Genomic DNA, 22425 nt, shown 5'->3' with positions numbered 1-22425 from the left:
CTGTTGCCCCATCCTGACCTGCTGACCCCCCCGGGGGGCTGTGTGTTTGTTCACACACGCAGGTAAGGCCACAGCAGCCAGACGAGGGTGGAAATAGCCAAGCTGCTGGTCTGCAGCGTTGGCTGTAAAGTCCTCACACGCAGCAGATGGGATGAGATGTGCCAACAGCCCCAAGTCTGCAAGCAGGCAGTAGCTCCATGGGATGCTGGAGGACCACAAGACCAGGCACTGACTCAGTCCACGGCAAGTAGGCATCTCCCCAGAGCGGGGTGAGATGGGAGTAGTAGGTATGTAAGATGTTTTTGTTTTTTCCTGATGTTATCCCCATTTTCCCAGGTCCCAGCTTCAGACAGCCGTCTGCCATCTGCTTTGGCCAGACACCGAGACGCTAGCAATTGGCTGCCGTTACTGTCATGAGCAAAGGTACAGTGCCATCAATTGTCTGAACTTCATCAGCCTTTTCCCGCGGTGATTTTGCATGGTGTGAAATAGGCTGGGACTCAGCGAGCGGCGCTGGGGCTGATCGGCCCACTGCCAGAGGAGGATTTGTCCATTATAGTCTCACTTGCTCTTTGGGTGTGGCCTGAAAGGGAGGGTTTGAGCCAATATTTGTTGGGATTTTTCCACACTTCGTTATGAAACCCATGCCTTGAATTTTGGAGTATATGCCTTAAAAAGCAGTATTACAAGTGCCTAGTTCCAAGATAACACTTGTCACCTGTTGGTTTGAAACCGCTATAGAATGAGTGCTGTACTTAACTAGATTTGAGTGATGGGGAAGCTGTGATGCAATTTACCTGAGGTCAGGCAGTGGTCTGAAGGAAGGACTTGGAGCAGGAGTCAGACTGCTGAGTCCCCAAGCAGTATGCCAGGTGCAGGCAGGGCTCCTCCATCCTTTCTGTCCTTTCCTGGTTTTGTTTCCCCTTGCATTCCTAGGGAAAAATGAAACAAGGGAAAATTAAATGTGGATTATAAGCTCCAGCATCTGTGCTAGTGAAACCTGCAGCCAAGTGAAAGCTGGCTGAGTTTGGTCCTGTGTTGGCCACTGATTCTTAAAGAACTTCTTATCACAGAGTGAACTGCTGCAGAAATGAGCCCAAGAGCTGACAGCCCACAGCTCTGAGTGAGAACAAGGGCCACCATTCCTATTCTGAGATTTAATCAGTTGAAACTCAGTTGTCAAAAAGCCGTAAGGGAAGCCTGGTATATTTTTATACCTTGCACTGTTTCCAGTGAAAGCTGCATCTGAGAGAAGATGTGGGTGTGAGATCTATCTGATACCCTTTCTAAAACCTTCAGATGATCAAAAAACGCACAAATCAAAGCCATGAGTGGCTTGGTTATTTTATGTATGGATCAATGCCATTATCAGTGAAATTAGGTCCATGCCTCCCGCCTGTCGATGGATTTGCACAGTGGGCAGGAAGGAGGCCAATCTAGCAAGGCTTGTCAGAGAAATTTTTGTTCCTATACGTGCTCTCAATAGGTGTTGATGCTGTGCTCAGGAGCCCTGCTCATGGACTAGGACTATTGTGAAAAATAACTGTACAGTCATGAAGTGGAGAAAATAATCTCATCCCCACCCTCAGGATGGGTATGTCTGTGCTGCAGACAGACTGGAGATTGGGAGGGCTCCCAGCCAGCCAGCAGTGGAGGCCCCCTGGAAGCCTCAGCCCCACAAATATGGTCCAGCACTGCTTCAGCACACCCTGAGCTTTACATTCCCAGGGAAGCATTGCACCGATATCTGAACTGTCGGAAGTTAAAGCCAGCAGAAGTAGGCTTCCATTCACACCTTCAGTTTTCATGTTGACATGCCATAATGACATGAGGCAGCAGATGGATGCAGACCAGGAAGAACTTTAGGACATACTAGGCAACAGGGATCAGTCCCTTTAGCTCACACCCCCCCACCATTACTCCAGCTGAGGGATTACAAGTCAGTGTCCACAGCTACAAAGGACCAAACTGAAAGCTTCTCCTAAGTGAGAAATAAAATGGGCTTTGCCCAGGTTTATTTTATGTAAACCTCCACCTCCTTCACGGTCTGCAAAACCTAAACCCTGCTGTTACAAATTACTGCTCCAGTTCCGGCTGGGTTCACAGTCTTTCTGCTCCCTCTCAGAGGCAGAGCTGACACCTTTCACCTCTGGAGAAGGGCTGAACGACAGGCATCCAGCTAAAATCCCATGTTACCAGCTAGAAGTAAAACATGCTTTTCAATCAGCTATGGGACATGTTTCCTGAATGCTCTGGTATCTCCGGTCCCCTCTACTTTGTGAAACTATTACTTTGCATAATAGAAGGGAGAGACGCTTCGACCATCTGGTAGGCAACGCCATGTATAATTTAGGTTGCTTCACTCACTCTCTCGTCAACAACAGGAACATAGCTTCCTTCTTGTTTGCCTTGATCACTTAGCCCTTTGCTAGAAATGCAAGGTCAAAAGCAGCTGTGGGGGAGTAAACTGTATGCTGCACTGGGTTGCAGAGCTTTGAGGGACGCCTCTGCTTGTGGGTGAGATCCCTTCACAACCAGGTCACTTCTGACTCTGCGTGAGCAAAGGGTTAAAGAACTCAGTAACTCCCAGTCAGGAGAGGACAGCTGGTATCATCATATATGCAAATGCCCCTTTCCCCTCCCAGGGGAACCTGGGTCCCCTCCAGCAAAGCCTGGGGACTGGGATCACATTGTCTGAGGAATCGCCACCAAAGTCACTGTCACTGTGGTCAGCTAAGCAGCCCCCCGCATACAGCCAGCAGGGCTATTGTGAGGGAGTTGACCAAGTCCACTAGTGTCCAGCATGGAGAGAGCTCCTGGAGCTGGGGCAAGAGCTACGTCATCCCCAAGAAGGGACCCCTTATCTCAGGGACAAAGCCACCTTTTCATCCCCGTTGGTGGTTTTCTTAGACAGAAACCTGCATGCACCAGGGAAACTACCATTTGCTGCTTTCCTCTATGTCAAGAGGATCTTGGCCCTCACCAGACCTGCACTCCTGTTATTCCACTCGTGGCGGGCATAGGCAGGTGGTTAAGGCCCTGATGCTGAAGTTTATGGCTGAAATCAATGGGATTATTCATGAGTTCAGAGATAACCATGTGCTTTTATAGTTGGCTGGAATGGCGTCTCAAGCTGACGGCTGGGAGTCAAAAGCTCTGAGTCACAGGGTCCCTCCTCTCCTTCCTGTGTGACCAGTCTGTGTCTGCTTCCTTGCCTGCCGCATGAGGAAGATGACAGTTGCTTTTATCTGATGGTTACTTTCAAATGGCCCTAAAGGCCTTTCTTGGTCTGATGAAAATTCAGTAGAAGCTGGACTAGCGTGGAAGAGACAGGAGGACATTTAACTAATGAAAGCGCTGGAGCTCAGGAAGGCAATTACATCCTTTCCTCATTCCCACACAGGTTACTTGGTGATTCCTGCAGGATCTTCCACGGGCAGGGAGGAGTGGGAGGCCATGAGAAAGCTGAAACAGGGCCCTCTGAGCGAGTGGAAGGCTTACGTAGGGTGGTGGTTTGGGTGCTCGTCACAGCAGATTGTTATGCTAGCAGGTTCCCAAAGGTAGTTACAGCTTAAAAAAGTCCCCATTCAGTTAAAACCCATGACCTTGATATTGCAAACCTCTTCTTCACATACGTGCTTTGTAAAACAAAAACATGCACAAAAACTAGAGAGAAAGATAAAAACACGGGCCACTTGCATACATTTTTGGCCCCAGCATACAGTAAGTCCCTAGGATAGTGACTGAGAGGACTTTCCGCATTTGGCATGTTTGCCTCTGAATAAAAGATGACTTTAGATAGAGACTCCCATCAATTCTCCTATGGTTCCTTCCCAGTGTCAGTCAGTTCATTCAGGGATTTCTCTCCCCACGGACTGGGCAGAGCCAGCAAGGCAGCATTGGCTGGCAGCACACAGTCAGTGCCGAGTTTTAGGAGGGACGAGCAATGCAAACTGCCCAGGATGCGCAAGGCTGAATGGATCAGTGGCTGATGGACTGACTGCAAGGCTGGTGCCTTTGCTTTGTTGCATTGTCCCTTTGGCACCATTCCTGGGAGGAGAAGTTGCTCGTGCCACCCTGCTTCACTGCACCCACGGTTTGCGGGGGGGGAGGCTGGCTTTGACATGCCTTTAAGACAGGCTAGTCTACACCTCCCTGGTGGTTAACAAGTCAAATAGGATCATCTGCTTGGCTAGTGTGAGAAGCCCTGTGCGGTGCGGTGTACAGCTGCTGGATCCATGTGAATATGCAGGCTGAAACCCTGCAGAGGAACTGTGGGTGTCCGCCCAGCTGCCCTGTGCTTTTGCAGGCATTTGTGAATACAATTGCTCTCACTTTCCATTGATAGAAATCAAAAAGCAATTAAGAATCAAGCTCCTCAAATTGATAGGTGTCCTGAATTTGAAACATTTTTCATTCTTTGGCTGGTATCACTGCGTAGATTAGATTATTTTTTTAAAGAGAAGATTAAAATAAACAGTATTTATGGTTTAATTATTTGAATGACTAAGAAGCTCCAGCTTTATTTTAACTTCACAGAGGACAGGGAGATGTTTTTAATGATATGTTTTACTCACATAGCATCTTTCATCCAAGGATCTCAATCTGCTTTTCAAATAATTAATTAATCCTTGTACCTCTCCATGAGACAGTTACTATCTCTGATATTACTGATGGGTAAACAAAGGCACAAAGACGTCAAGGCACAAACTGTTTTCCAAATATTAATTAACTAATTCTCACACTACTCTGTGAGACTGTTACTATCTCTGCTATTACCAATGGGTAAACTAAGGCACAAATATGCAAGCAACTCGCCCGAGGCTGTGCAGGTGAGTCAGTAGCAAAGCTGAGAATAGCGTATGACCACTATAAGTCTTAGCTAATTGTTTCTAGCAAGTACTATGCCATATTCCTGACAAGGAGCAATGCAAGCCCCTGAGTGAAGCACAGCTGAAACCAGCTGGGTCTATGAAAATATTTCCTCCTGTCTATCTTCATCCACTGGAGATCACATTTGCCCACATAAGTTCACAGCTTCTTTTGAACTCATCGCGACTGGTGGAAGCCAATGTAACTGTGATGAGAAATGGTTGGTTTCAAGTATCTGGGGAGTTTTGAGATGCTCCAGTAATGGTGGCTGACCATCAATTTTTCTAGTTTATCCCTGTATCAGTTCTGTGTGGCATTCTCAAGCCAGGAGAGCCCCAGACTTGGTACAGGGTGCCACACACAGAGTGATGCCATTGCTCCTCTCTCCTCCATCCAGGCCTGCAGCCTTGGAGCAAGCACGTGCCCCAGGGCAGCAGGGTGGGAGCGGGGCTGGCCCCAAGCGTACTAACACGAGCTGCTGTAAGCGTGTGTGTACTGCTGTTATTTATCCACCTTCCTCCTCTGGGACATGACAGGGTCCGAGTTTTAAAGGTCCATGCAAGAGCTCTCTGGAGGAACGTGGAGACCCCATGGGCCAGGGCCCCTCACTAGCCAGAAGCACCTTGCCTCCTTGCACAGTCCATCAGCTCAGACCTCAGCATGCATTTCTGCCACGGAGCAAGGGCTTTGTTCTCCCTATGAGGAACAGAAAAAGCAAGGAAGCTGAAGGCACCCTCTGCCCTCTGGAAAGGTCTCCCCTTTTCCATCCAGCTGTAGCGATTCTCTGTGCAGGCACCTGAACCCTCACCACGCGCACATCCCAGCTGAGCTGTTTCAAACATGGGCTTGGCCTCATCAAATGCACTCTCATTTCCACATGAAAGGGCTGGAGGAATATGAAGCCAGCTCATCTGTATTGATAAGAATTTGGCATTACTTTCCCCCACTTATCTAAGCTTTCTGTGTACATTAATCACAATGCAAAAACCAGGAGGGGGGATGCGTCTTCTCAGCTGTCTTTCCCTGAGCTCAGGCAATAATCTGGGATGTTTTTTTTGTGGCAGGGTGGGTTTTTTTGGTTGGTTGGGGTTTTTTTCCTAAACTTCCTTTTTCCAGTTCCACTCTGCTGGAGTCTGATTGCTCCCTCCCCTCTGCAATTTGGATGCCTCACTCTTCTTGTTACAGCTCTGATGCAAGCGCTCCACTGCCGTGTTTGCCAAACCTGGCATGAGTACCCACTGCTAGTCTAGACACCAGTCTAACTGTAGCACTAATGCTAGGGTTTAACAGACTGATCTCGGCATTTGTCATAGCTCTGCCCACGGTCATTGCTTTGATCTTTATCCTTGAAAACCACAGTCATTGACAAAGGTAAAATGAATTTCTGTCTTTGAAAGACTTTGATGGCATTCCCTTGTTTTGTTTTGTTTTGTTTTGTTTTGTTTTGTGTTGGGGTTTTTTTTTTCTCCTCTCCTTTGCTCTTCCAGCTGAACTTCATCATAAAGCTTCTGATTACAGCTGCAGCTCCAGCACCAGATAGAGTTCATGCTTTCTTGCTTTCTGCTGTATGGCTGTTTGAAAATCTGAGGGGGAAACCCTGGGACTCTTATCCTGAGACAAACTGCCAGTGAGTGTAATGTAAACTTTAATAGGAATCGGAGACAGACAGCCCTCGGGATTTGCTCTCGTACCTTCTTAAAAAACAAAACAAAACAAAACAAAATCATCTTGAATAGGGCCAAGTGCCAAAAGCAGGAGAGAATGAGAACTATTTGGTGTTAAATTTCTAGTTTGAAATCTGCAGTGTGCCAAGTACTACTGTTTGCCTTCGTGTAGTACCTAGAGGTTGAGCTGAGACAAGGGCCTTCTATTAGACGTTGTATAGACACGTTGTAAGAGATTGCCTCTGCCTGGAGGTGTTCATAATTTAAATAAGCATGATGAGCAAATCAGGTGCTACTAGCTCCATCTTCTAGATGGGGAAGTGAAGGCAAGGAGTCTACATGCCTTGTCCAAGGTCACACAGGGGACCTGAATTCATTGCAGGGCTCCAGGTTGCCTTCGTGGTGGTGATCATGTCATCTTTGCTGGTGAGCTGCTGGCTCCAAAAGCGATGGCTGGCCCATGGGTGTACAGCTAGATAGCGGTGCCTCGTTTGCAATGATTTATGACACTTTTCCCTCCTTTGAGTTGCAGGGCTTGGCTCACTAAGCGGGGCTGCTACAAATCTCTTAGCAGCTCAGCCTCTGCTGGAGAAAAAGTCAGCAGCTTTTGAGCCAGGCTTTTTTTTTCTCGTAAGGTTATAAAAGCCAATTGTGAGGTGTCTTATGCCCTTGAATTTACTGTAGGAAGCAGTCTACATGAGGGACCTTCAGTGAGGTACTTCCACCAACCTCGATGAATTTCAGTGAAAACAGAAGAGGGGGGTCCTTCTACTGAGCCTAGAATAAAAGCGGGAATTTAAAGAGCTTGAGTTTAATATCACACGCAGTGTAAAAGTAAATAAACTCGATAAGGGGAGGCTTTGATTATGGGATATAGACAGTGTGTTATTTGCATATCTGTAAAATTCTTCCAAGGACGGAGGGTGAAATCCAGGTTCATTGAAGTCAATGGGATTTTTGCCACAGATGGCTGTGGGGCCAAGCTCTCTCCCTCAACACTTGTGTGGGAGAGAGAAGTTATTGATGGTAGCAACTCTGAAAGCACCAACAGTGATGTCCTGTCCCAGCGCCCACCCAGAACAGCTTTCAGGATATCCAGCTCCTAGCTAGCAGAGACCATGTCACAAAATCACAGCATGGCCAGGGTTGGAAGGGAGCTCTGGAGCTCACCCGGTCCAACCCCCTGCTAGAGCAGGTTCTCCCAGAGCAGGTTGCACAGTCAGGTCCAGGCGGGTTTTGAATGTCCCCAGGGAAGGAGACCCCACAGCCTCTCTGGGCAGCCTGTGCCAGCGCTCTCTCACCCCCCAGGGTAAAGAAGTTTTTCCTCTTACTCAGGTGGAACCTCCTGTGCTGCAGTTTGTGCCCGTTGCCCCTTGTCCTGTCGCTGGGCACCACTGAGAAGAGCCTGGCCCCGTCCTCTTAACACTTGCTCTTAAGTTATCTGTAGACATTGAAGAGATCCCCTCTCATTCTCTTCTCCAGGATGAACAGGCGCAGCTCCCTCAGCCTTTCCTTATCAGGGAGATGCTCCAGTCCCCTCACCATCTTCATAGCCTCTGCTGGGCCCTCCTCAGCAGTTCCCTGTCTCTCTCAAACTGGGGAGCCTAGCACTAGACACAGCACTCCAGCCATGGCCTCACCAGGGCCGAGCGAAGGGGAGGATCCCTCCCTCAACCTGCTGGCCACGCGTTTCCATTTGACAAAAAGGGGGTTGAGAAACAAACAAACAAATCTGCCTTCAGAGTGGCTGGCTTAAAACTGGAGCTGGCTGAAAATTTTCCTGTTCTCATATATAAATATCACATAAACACATTTACACACACACACATAGTTAGCAACTGGAAAAATTTGTATATAGGTAGGTTGTATATTTTAGATAGAAATATGTATAAATTTTATGGGTATATACTCATGTAGATATGTATTCCAAACATCCATAAATTGTATTTTCCTGGTTTTTCCAAACGCTTCACCAGCTGGTTCACAGATGCCAAATGTTGACACAATATCTTAAATAGAAATGTTGACAGTTTCCCATGGAGAGTTTTCTGCAGTCTTAGAGAAGCTCTGTTCAACATTTCTGTTGAGATTTGAAGGAATTTGATTAACATTTTGCTGTTGCCCAGTCCTGACTACTCTGAGTTGAGCCAAGACTGGACGAGCACTTGATGAGTAAGGCTCTTTTGTTATTTACAGCCTCATCAAAACAATGAAGTAGCAGGAATCTCCTTGGAGACTAATGTATCACAGCATTCATCAAGATGATTTCCAAATCAAAGATGACTTCCAAGGAGCAGCAAGGGTGCAATTTTGGAGCCAATCAAGTCAATGGCAAAAATCCCAATTTCTGCACAATATTCTTAGTGAAGCCTCTGAAATTTTGGAGCTTCATATATTATGGCTAAAAGGTCCTGTCCAAATTCAGCATCTGTGTGCCTTACAGAGGCATGACCCTAAAAAGAAGTGATGAAAAATGCCTATTTTGAAAATAAATATCCCTGTTTATAGTGAGACCAATGGGAAAATGAAGAATTCAGTACTTAATACTGACACCTGCCACTTGCAAAATCTCTCCACTGCTAGAAACAAATATCTGTGAGCATTTGGAAAATTTTGGTCACTTTTTTTTTTTTCCTCATTTGCTTCCATTTCACCCACTGGTACATCTGTCCAATAACAGCACTGGCATTGCTAAATGTCATGAAGTGAAGCTGATGAAGTTTCTTCATGTACTAGTTCCAGGTGAGATGGCAACAGGAACAGCTGTAGTTCTTGACAAAACAAAACAAGACAAAAGAAGTATTTGCCAATGTTTTTGGATATAGTTGTTAGATCCCAGCCACAGTCACAGTACCCATAAATATTATAGTCCTTGAACTCTGATTTCCAAGTGCTTTGCTCCAGGTGCCCACCGGCTCTGAAAACCCAGCCGAGCTCTGGCTGCTGGGCTATAAACTCCTGGGCTTTGCTCAGCTCTTGGCACAATGACTGGGGGGGGTCCCACCAGTTCAATCAGGAGAGCATTTCAGGAGGGAAGGCAAGAGGTACATCCCATACGATGGATCCGCTGGTGGGAAAATGCCCCCATTGTAAATCACATGGTGCAGGTGACCACTTTGATCTTCATTGCAGTTGTCACAGCCTCCAGTAACATCAGTAGGAAGAGGTCAGTCCCCAGTGTGACAGAGCAGACGTGGAGGCTGGCAAACTACCCAGGGTAAGTATCGTAAATGCTTGAGTTAGCTTTTACTCTTCTCTGCATGCCTCTGTTGGAAACCAAGCTAGACAAATTCTTGGTCCCAATAAATACGGCAGTTATGACACTGTCATGTAAGGGAATCCAGTTCCCCAGAGAAAACCTCAGTCAGAATAGCCAACCCAAGATATTTATCACTTTACAATATGCTAATGCAAACAAACCCAATGCACACTACAATAAATCTATTACCGAGTCTTACTAGACCAAACTGGTATTCCCATGTGACTAATTTCAAGCTGGAAGGGGTTTGGTTTGCCTTTGGGGTGGGTTTTTTTTTTTCTATTAATGCCTTTTTGTGATGGAGAAGGCATTTTTCAACTGAATGAAAAATTTTGCGTCCAAAAATGTCCAGTTTCATTGAAAGATTTAGAGGTTTCAATAAGAAAAAACTAAGACCAGCAATTCAATTATTGCCTGAGTGAGAGATTTCTTCAATATTCCCCCTCTCCCCATCACCTCAAAAAAACATAGTAGTAAAATATTAATTGAAAGAACAAAATCCGTCCATGTCATCAACATTTTTAATGGGGACGAGCATTAGTCCCTGGCTATTTCCATCGTTTACTCTTTACGTTTAAATTCGGTTCTGAACCAGCTGTGACTGCCCTTGGTGGCTGCCCCACCTGGGACAGCAGTGCCCCAAAGCCAAGCAGGGCTGGACACTGTGTTGAGCTCGGACTTCCAGCAGAGCATGGCAGCTCACTGCCCCATATTGATAACAGTAATAGCGATATGCTTAGAGCCTATCAGAACTCGTTTAACCCCCAAGTTAGCTCGGCTGAACTGGAAATGCCAGCAGCAACAAGGCTCGTAGAGATAGGGGTGAACCTGCAGAGTAGGACTCGGTGCAGTCCGCAGAGGCTGGGCCAGCGCAGCAGGCAGCCTGCTGCATTGGCAGAAGTGAACGGAGCCCAGCGCGTCGGGGTGGAGAAAAAGCACGGCAGAATGGCACCATTGACGCCTCAAAGGAGAGCCCAAGTGCCAGCCAGCACGAGGAGATAAGGAGACCCCGGCGAAGGGTACAGAGGTAGCACTGATGAGCAGTGCTTGGCTCTGCTCCCACAAAGGTCACAGCTGGCTCCTCTGTTAACTTTTTCTCAACACAGCATTATTGAAAATTATACCAAGCTACTCGCTTGTAATGCCTCCCTCCCACAGACCTTTCACAAGAAACTGTAAGTATTTGACATCCCTGGTGTAGGCAGACAGTCAGAGGCTCTGTTATCTTCTTTTATAAGCTGGAGAATTTGGCTACGAGTAGACAAAGGTCCCCGTCTGGCAAAGCATGTGGGTAGTATCACTCACATGAGTAAAGTGATACACGAGCCTGCAAGATTTGTCTGAGCAGATCTCTGAAGGTGAGTCCTGACCTTAGCTACAAGAGCCTCCATCTGGAAGTACAATTAATTGGTAAAAATGTGTCTACTCTGAATTTAAAAAAAATTATCTATATTACTACAAGGGGAAATTCTTCTTTATTACTGTTTTGTTACCAGTATCCTTTTGAAGCTAAGGTTCCTGCACACACATGCAGCAGCCAGATTCATCGGACGACCAAATCTTAAATGTGGCGAAGTTGTTCCCGTTCTTTTCTCTGTTTATTTTCAATTTCCCATCCTATCAGCTCAAGCGAATTAAGGTGGGAGGAGGTAAAGCAACTAGAAAGGGCAGTTTTTAAAGCTGCACCGAGTAGAAGGTAAGAAAATATCATAAATTTTATTTCATGCCTTCTTGCCAATTGTTAGAAATGTGCAGTCCATATGAATTCATATAACAAGGAGGGAATGTTGGGAAAACCAATAAAGATTTTGTGGTCTTAACTATAATGAATGTAGTTTGATATAGAGTCTGTTTTTCACTGCATGGCAAAATGAATCATAAAATACTGGACCTTGAAACTCCTGCATTTTTTAACAATAGCCTGGGGACAGTTTACAGTGTAATGAATTGTAATTAACCCACCTTCAAAATCTTTTATGAGTATTTTGCCAATTAGCTTCGCATGCTTGCTAATGACTCATGGCCAGCGCATGTCTTTACAGAGCAGCCTTTTACAGCACACGCTAGCCTGTTAAGTCAGCAGAAGTATGCAGGACAGCGAGGTAGACACAGGTAAGACCCAGCCAGTCCTACAGCCTACATATTCCAACATTCAGAGAGCCTTTGCTGTTCTCTCAGACCCAAAATAACTGCAATAATGTATAGCAACGTCAAAAGGCTTTGGTTTCCGAAGGATTGCACGGAATGCAAAGGGCTCAAGTCCTGACATCTGTTGTTACTTAGTACTAACATATATAATGCTGCTAATTGCTGAGCCATCTTTGTTTTCCTTACTTAGCACTAGGGTTAGAATTATTTTATTTTTGTGGTTCATGGCTTCCTGCCACTTGCAACACAAAGTCCACTCTAAAGAAAATAAAACAACTACCAGGCTGCCTACTAACTGTGTGTGGAGGGCTGGGGTTGTTTCTTCCCCCTCTTCTGTTTTCGGTTGTGCTTTTTTGTTGTTCTGCATTTGTGGGTTTGGGGTTTTTTATTATTATTAAAAGGGAGTAAGCAGAGGCATGCCTCAAGCAGACCCAGCAGAGCTGGGACCTGACCAGTGTCACAGCAAAAGGCCACATGGGCCAGTATCCCATCTCCCAGTATAGCCAGGAGGAGATGCAGGCGGAAAAACCTCAAGGAGGAGGTTCGGTGCAATCCCTCCCCTGCTGTACCCTCCTCGCTTCAGGCAATCCGTGGTTTATGGACTTCCCAAAGCAGAGGCTGCCTCCAGACCAGTGTGTTTTAACAGCCACCCATGGATCTAGCCTCCTCAAATGTTTTTGATCCCTTTCTCAAGCCATTTATAACTTTTGGCCTCTGCAACATCCTGTGGCAACGAGTTCCACAATTTAATTATGCTTTGTATGAAAAAGTACTTCCTTCTGTTGGTTTAAACCTTCTTGTGTGACAGCATCACCAGGTCCCCTCTAATTCTTGGGAGAAGCAGCAAACATCCAGTTCCTATTTGCTTTTTTCTATGTCAGTCATGATCTGACAGACCGTTACCGTGCCTCCTGCTTCTGTCATCCCTTTCCACTCTGAAGACTCATCATCTGCTTATTTTTCCACCTTCATGGAAGCTGTTGCCCAGCTCTCCTCATCCTGAACATTTTCCTTCCTATGCTTCCTAGTTCAGCTCAACCCTTGTGGAGTTAGATGGCTGGCAAACACACTGCCATGGAGGCAGAGTTTCATCGAGGAGTGCTATAATGTTTTCTGACTTGGCCCTGCCTCTTTGCCAGTTCATTCTTAACGTCATAGCTGCCTCTTCTGACGAACTTGAAACGGTATTTGCAGAGGCCTCCAAGCTCTCTTTGCTAAATGTTACATTTAGGGCTTGTCTACGCTGAAGTATAGTTGGGGTGAGTTTTCTGCATGTGCTCTGCTTTTGTTGACACTGCACTACCTCAGTCATTTTATTGCCCAGCCACTCAGGATCGTGAACTCTTTCAGCAGCGCTTTGTGGCCAGATTTAGTTTTACAATGCTGAATAATTTGCATCATCTGCAAAATTTCTCATCTCACTATTCATCCTTTTTACCAGACTACTTATGAATATGTCTGAACACTATCAAATTAGTATCTCAACGACCTCAGTTCTAAGTAATGCAGAAAAACCTCTCTCTTGCAGAAAGATGTGTGGCAGACATCCTAGCCAAAGCCTTGAGGGGACTCGCCAGTAACCTCCCACAATAGCGAACAGAGCTTTATCCCCATCTTCCAAAAAGACAGCTTTTAACATCTTCTAACTTTGGAAAAGAACTTTACTTTCTCATCTCTTATCATGAAGCCCTGTTGCAGATAGTCTTTAGGCATTTGTGATTATTGGCATGACTCTCCTAACTCCTCTGAGCATGTTATCAATATTGAGTGGGTAAGCTGGAGAAACTGGTGATAAGGCGGCCCATCTGGTGTGTCAAGTATTTCATTCCATGGCCAGGTAGATGTCATTTGTTGGCCTGTTGTTTTTAATAACTGTCAGATCATCTGACCCTGATGATCACGGTTTCTCCATAAACAGTGCAGACCATCAGACGAAGGGACCTCCAGCTGGAAGGAAAGACTCAACTACAATGCCTTTTTTTTTTGCCAAATACAGAATCACTTGTGTTTATAGGTGAGCTGCACACCTTCTGCACTGAATTCCTGTAGTGTATCAGCCAAAAACACAAAATGTGTCCTTAGTGAGGGCATTATTGCAGTATCTCTATTGCAAGAGACCACAGCATCCTAAACGGCGGCCTTGATGTCCCAGAGCAATACCTATTGCTGCTCTCAGCTGCCCTCCTCTTGGGGAATTCTCAGCTACACCGAGGAGCAAGTTCATCTGAAATCGCCCTGCTTGCACATGCCAGCTGAAGAAATTTTTCTCTTTACCTTGCCTCAGTATAGATCCAGTTCTCCTGGAGGATTAACATCACGGCAGTGTGAAACCCCACCGGGCAGTTTGCATCCACAAGCCATTTCCTCGTTTCACAAAATCCTGCCACTCCTCTGTTGTCCCGGATCGTTCTCACTCCCCCGTCAGTCAGCTGTCCGAGTGGTTTAGGAGGAAGGGCCAAACCTGTGATAAATTTAACCTGAGACTTAACTTGTGCCTCATCCTAGAAAGCCATGCGTTTGTGAGGCATCCCTGAGGACTGTGACTCAGGTCTGCCCTGGCTCTGTTGTGGTGCAGGACCTACCGCATGAAGTTATCATGAGTTTCTGAGCGTTACCCCTCTGGGCGTTGTTCCGTGCACCACTTTGCACCTGGAAAACCTGTTTGCTGGACATACAGGTAATCCACTGCAGAAAACTATCACAGGCATGAAAGCCAGGCACTTACAGAGAGCATAACTGGAAGGGGAGCCAGCCCTTACTGCATGAATTGTACAATTCTTGCTGTGAACATTCCGAGCTGAGCAGCATGTTTGGGCCATGACTTTTTCCAGTGAAAAACTGCAACATCTGCACGTTTCAGAACCGCACCGATTGTGCTATAGTGACCTCAATTGCAATCGCAAATTTTCAACCTGTTTTTTTTCTCTTCTTAATTCAGTGGGAGCTTTGCCTGTACTGGGCAGGATTGGACAATCTGTATCCAGATTATGAAATAATACTATTTCTGTACCAAACGAGCTCAGTATGTCCCCAAGCTACAGGGACTGTATTTACAGCCCTGGCTACTTCTACACGTAGTGTGGACTTTTCTACACTGAAGGCCTAATGCTGAATCGGTTTAGTCAGTAGGAATGGTAGCATTAAATTCAATCAGAGCAGGATACGGCCACGTGTTATTTTAGCCAATCTAACATGCCACAAAAAAAATGTGTTGAATCATTTATTATTTTTTTAAAAAAAGAGAAAAATAAAACACATGGTTAGATAATCAGCGGGAATTGCTAGACACCTACACAGGAGAGTTGCAAGCACGGAAATATATATGTATTTGAAGTTACACCACAGACTTCTTGGGTGGGTTTTTTTGCCCTGCTACACTCTGTCTGGACGAATAATTTGGATGTTGATCACTCAGGTAATGTAATAGAGAATCATGTCGCCTGTGTTGCGAACAGAAGTGAAGGAGAGAACATTTCATTCCTGCCTAACACGAAGCAAAGTTCACAGCTGTGGCATTTCATTGCAAGCAACACCACTGCCTGTAACACAGCAAAGCACATGGGGGGGGGGGGGGGGGAGGGTGCACTGAAATTATTGCTCTTCTGCCAAAGAGCAAAGGCAGGACAATTTTTTTTCTACTTTTCTTCTCATTGACTTTAAAGCATAAAAGCAAGCAGTGTTCCTGTACGGCAATAGAAATTGCACAACCTAGTCACTCTATGTAACACCAGCGTACTGCTATGCTTGGACCCATTATTTTTGTGCACAGTTGCAAAAAAAGGGAGGTCTAACGTGCTGACTGGATGGGAGGGGGGACACGGAGATGCGAGGGACTTTCAGGCTGACCAGCTAAATTTTCCCAGCAGATCTGTTCTGCTGCTCTGTATGTCCTTCATCAGCTGCAGGAGGACTGAAGCCAATCCAGGTGTACTGAAGATGGACTCATGCTTACGTCCTATCGACAGTCTCAGGAGAGGTGAAATCCCATCAGCGATTAACATCTCTCTTCTTTATCTTCTTTCACACTTAGCCTCTAAACCTTGGTGGAAGTTTGAAAGGCTGGAAGTAGCCGCTGCACCCTTGAGCAAAGTGCTGTCCATTTTACAATGGGCTAATTCATGCGTTTGTAAATTCCACAGTGGCTCTTTGTTTAAATGCTTGCTCCTTATTTAGAATTATTCACTAAAGTCTTTTTATTCTTAACATTACCCACAGTTTAAAAAAAGAAAACTTCCTCCATGTTGACAAGCTGTATAGAAAGCAGCCCCTCAAGCAGGGACAGCACAGTGGTTCCCCTGGGGTCGGTAACCCTCGAACACGAGCAGGTACGTGGGGGGGCTGTTGCTGTCAGCTGCACGATACATCTGCCTGCTCCTTGGTAAGAGAAAGCTACGTGCGGTTTCGAGGCCAGGCATTGCGCAGGTACCTCCCCACACGCCGGGGCACATATCTACCCTTCTCCTCTCTCCTCGGGAGACCTTCGGCTCCCACCTGCTCCCACCCATCAGACACGGGCAGGAACACGTCTGGGGGAGCACGCAGCTCTGTTTGCACACAAGGAAGAGTGTCACAGCACCAGGCATGTTTGTGTCACCCACGCCTTTGCTTCTCCAAGGAATACCCTTTCTGAGCAGACCTCTGCACTGAACTGGACATTCAAATGGGATGTAAACCAATACACATAGCAACTTCTCCCCTCTTGATTTCCCCAAAAGCATTTCACTTCTTTGTGACTACCTGCATTGTTTTGGTCTAAGCATTCATTTCTTAGGCAGAAACGTGATTTTTATATAAGCCTTTTTTTTCTCCTGATAAACAGTTTTTCTGACATCCTTTTCCGAACCAAGAGACATCTGCTAAGAGCATGCAGGCATGATTCCTGCTGGGCCTTGCAGCGTGAGCAAGAAAAGATTCACAGCAGCAGAGTGTTTGTGCTGGCTCCCAGCCGTAGTCAGGAACCTTTCTCTGAGTCCAGCCATGGCAGTTTATATCACCGTCCTCATACCACTGCACCCCTTGGCTTAAAGGGTTCTTCACCTTTGTTAATTTTCAGCTATGACCTATTTATAGGCAGAAATCTCGGCCATTGCTTTTCTCAACTCTTCCCTCCAAGTCTCCTCTCCCAAGACAGGCCCGCCTGTCCTTGCCATCCATCTCATCCACACACTTCTGCTACTGCTCCTGCTTCAGCTCATCTTTCCTGTTTCTTGGTGAAGAAAAAAAGTGCGCTCCATTCAAGCTGAGCTCTCGCATGTGCCTGCTGCACTGTCACTGGCTCCTCTCTCCCCTTAGCTGCATTTATTTCTCTTTTCATGGCTACAACACAGCTGTGCCTCAGAGTCACCCTGTGATTAAAGTACACCAAACTCTTCTTCCTCCCCAAGCAACTCTGCGTGCACAGCCTATTACAGAATATTTTCTTAGTAACATTACCTGACTTCGTGGCGATTTGCATTAGCTACGGCTCTGGGCTGTCTTCTCCAGAAAAGCCAGGACTTCGCCAGTTGACACCAACCAAAGAACCAGCTCTCAGTTTCCACACATTAGGGGAGGAAAGAAAAAGTAGCAAAATACTCTGATAAGTTATAGCACTACCAACCAACCTAGGGACTTCTGCCAACTTGGAAATAAGATATGAACTAGTGTGTTTCTATTTTTGAATTAAAATGGAAACAGGTGGGAAGGACGCGTGGAATTTATCAAGCCAAAGAAAGACTTTTTTTCATGTTAAAATTCGAACGGAATGGAAATTACAATCTTCCAGTGGTACTGTAGAGCTGCAATATTGGGTTTCTGCTTACAGAGCCTTTAGCAGCAAGGAACCAGCTGCAGTGGAGTTGGAGTTTTGGAGTTTGCTTCCTAACCCAATCTAACTCTCGCCGAGGGCTGCCCTATTTTGAATTATTACACCACCTGGCACAGGGGATGTTATTGACACTGGAGAGAAGAGTCGAGTTTTGCAATAATTTTTTTATAGATTGCTAAGTGAAAAATAAGAACAAAAATGAACTGCTGGATAGCAGAAACCAGTGGTTTTCACTATTCCTACCTAATTTATTGCATTGAACCTCCACTCCCACACTAAGTTAGGCGCTTTGGCTCATCTCAGGTATTTACTGTGTGTCAGCACCAAGTCAGTGGGGTGGTGGAAAGACTGGAGCCACACCAAAGCTCTGCGTTTCGAACCAGATTGCGCCCACTCCCTCCCTACCCCCATGTCAGAACTACTGCAACTGGAGTTGCCCAAAACCTGAGAGAAGTGACCCACCTGAGGTGACGCATGTTCCTGAGATGACAAAGTAAAGCCCAAATCCAGAATCTTTTAAAAAATTGTGACATAGTATAAATGGGACAAATTTTACCATAAACACTTGGTCATTTGTTACTCAGAGGGTAGGACCATCTGCATCGCTGGCTGGACAAATACATAATAAAATGGACAGACAGATAATGTAAGAGGCTTCTTCATTGCCTTCACTTACCCTAATTATTTTTTAACCACTTCCAGTACGTAGCCCTGACTCTGTAATTATTTTAGAGCAGGAAAATACTTACTGATCCAAGTACTGAAAAGGTTGCCATCGGCATTGCAGTAGACTTTTTCATCCGTGTGAAAGCCCACTGAAATCAAGTGGATTTGACTAACTGCATTCGTCCAGCCCAGCATGCTAACAGTGTGACCAAGGTCTGTACCAGTCAGATGCCCGGTGTGGCCCATTTCACAGGGCTGCCTAACTGCTGCAGTGCTACACGCCGCAGCCATCAGGGCAGCGCGCTGCTGGCTGTGAGATCCTGGTCTAAATGAGCTTAAAAATGGATTCAAATACTTCTCCTTTTCTCAAACTACTTATAAGCAGCTTCTTTGCATTTTTAATTTGAATAAAGAACACTTCTCTGTTATATTAAAGTTTGGAGGGTTGCAGGGTGTGTGTATGTGTATATATATACACACATACATACATACATATATAAATAAAATTCCCTCCCCCCCATCCCATCATGTTTCCTTCTGCTTCTCAGTTTGAGACAGAGTCAGAAATCCAAAGAGCAAAGTATTTGCAAAGCTCTATAGTTGAGAGGTCTTTGAACTCCTTAACACCAGGAGGAGATGAAAAGCTCACAAGACAAGTTGCTCTCTTGAGGCACTCAGCCCAATTACCAGGAACTGCGGCAGGTTGAATGCATTCAGGGGGATGGACTGAGGGAGAAAACATTCAGGTACCTTTCAAATATGCAACCAAACAATTTGAGGTTTGCCTGTCACTTGTCTAGACACATGTTTCAAAAGGGAATAAAATAAAAGAAAGAAAAATACGCTGTCTGGGAATTCTTACCCTGATTGTTGCACAGCAGAAAAACTGGGTAATTCTCTTCAACTGAATAAACATAGGAGGGAGTCTGAGAGCAATTTGGCTGCAGAGCAAATACTGTTACCAAATTCTTTGCACCTGCAATGGTCAGGGAAATGATAATACACCCTCTCCATGTCTTCCTATCCCACGCTCTGGAAAGCAGCCATGGAGTATCTCATGTATGCTACAGCATAAATATTTGTGAGGGCAGGGCTTCAGGCAAGACCCTGCTGGTACAGTGACAGCGCACTCCGCAGCCCCATCCCGTGAAACCCGCTCTCACCTCAACCTGACCAAAGCCGACACCTCTGGAGAGCAGCTCTGCTGCCGCCGGGCTCCCCAGCACTGCCGGCTCCTGTGGCGGAACATCAGCTTCGCGCAGCACAGCCCAGCATCGTGGAGCAACTTCGCCAAGTTTATCACAGCATTTATTGACTAAGCAGACTGAAAAACAAAAACCAGAAGAGGAATGGCTTTGGCTGCCATAGCTTCTGGTACCGTTCTTCCAGCACAGGCACAGATATCCAGGAAAAGCACGCTTTTCCTAGTATGACTTGCCTTGGACTAGGTTTTATTACTGGCACAGCATCACCACCGAGGAGGGTTTAATGCTCTAGTGAGGAAGCATCCCCGTTCCAGCTGTGCCCTCAGCCTGTGCCTTCAGCAGCGGAGGCACGCTCAGAGGGGAGTGTGTGGCAGCTCTGGTCCCCCTGGGACCATAGCAGTGGGTCAAGCCAAGAAAGGGGGAAAATGGCTCAACTCAGCCGCGAGACCCTTCAGCTGAACCAGCAAGCCAGGGGCATATCTGAGGACAGAAGGCGGCAAACTTGCGCTGCTTGCGCAATACAGGGAGGCAGGAAGGCATTTGGGTTGCTACAATGGGTGAAAGATGATTTTGACTGTTTGTTGGGAAACATGGGTCTGTGCCTAGAGGATCGTAGTGCCTTGTCTATAAAACAAGTAATATTCCCATCCCTGCCTCTCTTGTTACGGTGGTGTGCAGCTTAGTACAGCCATGCACCAAGAAGCAGCTGCGAGGTGGAGCCAGCAAAGCTGAGAAAGAACTGCACCACCATCGTGGAGGGAAAAGGCTCCCACTCATGTGATGAGCTTCACACAGCTGGGCTGGAAGAGAAATGAAAAGGCTGGTGACAGACTCACAGAGAGGTGCTACCTCCACTCCTGTCACTGACGGCTTCGTTGAACAGCGGTTTGAGGACGAAGCAAATGGGAAGGACAAAGAAGAAAGGAGATGTGGACAGTCGGCTCTCCTGCTCCCACCTCCGCAACACTAACACGATGGCTGACACCCCAAGATGCCATCTCTGTGTGTGTGTGCATAAATCTGAGTCCATCAGCACTGTGGCTGCTCAGCTAACAGACCCTCAAGACAAATAAAGAATAGAGGATAAATTGTAATATTTGTAATATTTTAAAATGTTTCTGCTGTAAAAATACTTTTTGACTAGAGGAATCTTAGCCAGAAATGTAATTGCCTTATAAAGAGTTCTTGTAACGCACTTGGAGATTGGATTCAGTCCTGAGTCATAAGTTACTGGGTTTATGCTACTATTTGAAGATGTGTGACTGTATTTCCCTTAATTTTTAGTAACTGCTGTGCTTCTTTCTTGCATAGAGAACTTTTCAAGTTATTCGTATTTATCAGAAGCACAGAAAAAACGGGCAAGCCTTGTGTTCCACTAGAATGGTTTGCCCTCAGTACGTCCAACTGTTAACATCATAATTTGCCATCCTGCATGACGCTAGCCACAGAATTCAGCCATTTAGTCCTGTATAAAGCCCAATAATTTGCATTTAAAACAACCACCCCATGCCTCCTGGCTGTTCCCCCTGTAAAAACAGCTGCTGCGGGTTTATCAGGAGGTGGACGGGCCCTGGGCAAGCGCACATAGTTCCAGAGGCCAGTATTGAGTTAGCCACGCTCACTCATCGCCCCAAACTCCCACAAAGAAAAATCAGCATTTCAACACCAGAGGAAGTTTTATAGTGTGAGGAACTACCTGCATAAGAAAATTATTTTAAAAAAAAAAATATATACACATGCACAGGGGTCCTGTGGTCATGCCTGGCCCATGTTTGTGATAATCCATATCAATCACTCCTCCATCTCTCATCAGCAGGCAGGTTTAAGACCAGGTGACATCAAAGCTGTTTGGGCTGTTGCTGGGAAATAAACGCTACGTAAAGAAGAGAAAGTGTCACCACAATGTGAAGACAGCAATCACATTATTAGGAAGGCGAACAGAAAGAGTAGATGACACTGAGTTACAGAGCCCAAATTCAAAGGAATTATGACAATTTCTGTTAGCTAAGTAGCTGTAACAACTACCAAATATTTCCTTAAGATTGCTAAGCATATTAACTGATAATATCTGTCCATGAAAATTAACCCCCCCACAACAGCACAATTTAATCACTGCAAATTCAGATTGGCAGAAAAAGCGTTCTGGTTTTTGTATCACTTGACTGAGCTTAGTAAATGAAAACACAGGAGATTTGGTTGATCCTCCACAAAGCTTTTAGGACATGACGCGATCAGAAAGGAACAGGACAGTCTTGTGATTAGGCTCCAGCTGCAGGCTAGTCCCATGCACTGAACTGGGCTTGTGAGCCGAGCCGCTTCCGAGCCCAGTTGTGCCACATCTTTGCTGTGATGGGTAACGGGACCCCTTTGCTCCGAGATGAGCGTAAACCCTCTTTCCCTATTTTGGCCATTTTAGGCAAGGAGAGGGCCTGCCCTGGCAACGTACGAGAGCAGGGCCTGCAGCCGCACACAAATAATTCAGCAACAAACCTGAACAAAAACTGACATTTTTTCCTCACCTAAGGGTGACACGGAAGCTCTCCCCCAAGCCCCCATGCATCAGAAAGTATTTTGCTTCTCTCAGCACACTAACAGACCCAATCAGCCTCAGTAATCTTATCCACCCTGGTAAACCCAACCGTTAATTTCTGCTGCAGAGGTATTCCCACAGAGGCACAGAGTAACTAGCTGAAGCGTCCCAAGCCAGTGTTGTACCGTTGCTCTAAAGGAGCAGCCCCATTAGCACAGCCTCCGTTATATTCAACCCAGACTTCCTAACAGTATCACATCATAAAACCATCATGC

At 46.0% G+C, this 22425-nt stretch overlaps 1 protein-coding gene and 1 long non-coding RNA gene across 3 annotated transcripts in view; one reads left to right on the top strand and one right to left on the bottom strand.

The window, feature by feature from the left end:
* Nucleotides 1–20832, top strand: part of LOC114017647 (uncharacterized) — a 366106-nt gene extending 345274 nt beyond the window's left edge. The window contains exons 11-15 of the long non-coding RNA XR_008734858.1: nt 63–247; nt 337–423; nt 9669–9753; nt 11420–15919; nt 16159–20832. This is a non-coding gene — a long non-coding RNA (uncharacterized LOC114017647). The remainder of the gene's footprint in view (nt 1–62; nt 248–336; nt 424–9668; nt 9754–11419; nt 15920–16158) is intronic.
* Nucleotides 1–22425, bottom strand: part of BMP2 (bone morphogenetic protein 2) — an 85936-nt gene that overhangs the window by 9518 nt on the left and 53993 nt on the right. For both annotated transcript variants that reach the window (XM_055725368.1, XM_055725369.1), the window contains exon 4: nt 798–932. In XM_055725368.1, coding sequence (XP_055581343.1) covers nt 798–932 — 135 coding nt within the window. The remainder of the gene's footprint in view (nt 1–797; nt 933–22425) is intronic.

The sequence above is a fragment of the Falco cherrug genome, chromosome 13 (assembly GCF_023634085.1).
Source record: "Falco cherrug isolate bFalChe1 chromosome 13, bFalChe1.pri, whole genome shotgun sequence".
NCBI lineage: Eukaryota > Metazoa > Chordata > Aves > Falconiformes > Falconidae > Falco > Falco cherrug.
This window is presented reverse-complemented; position numbering and strand designations above follow the sequence as displayed.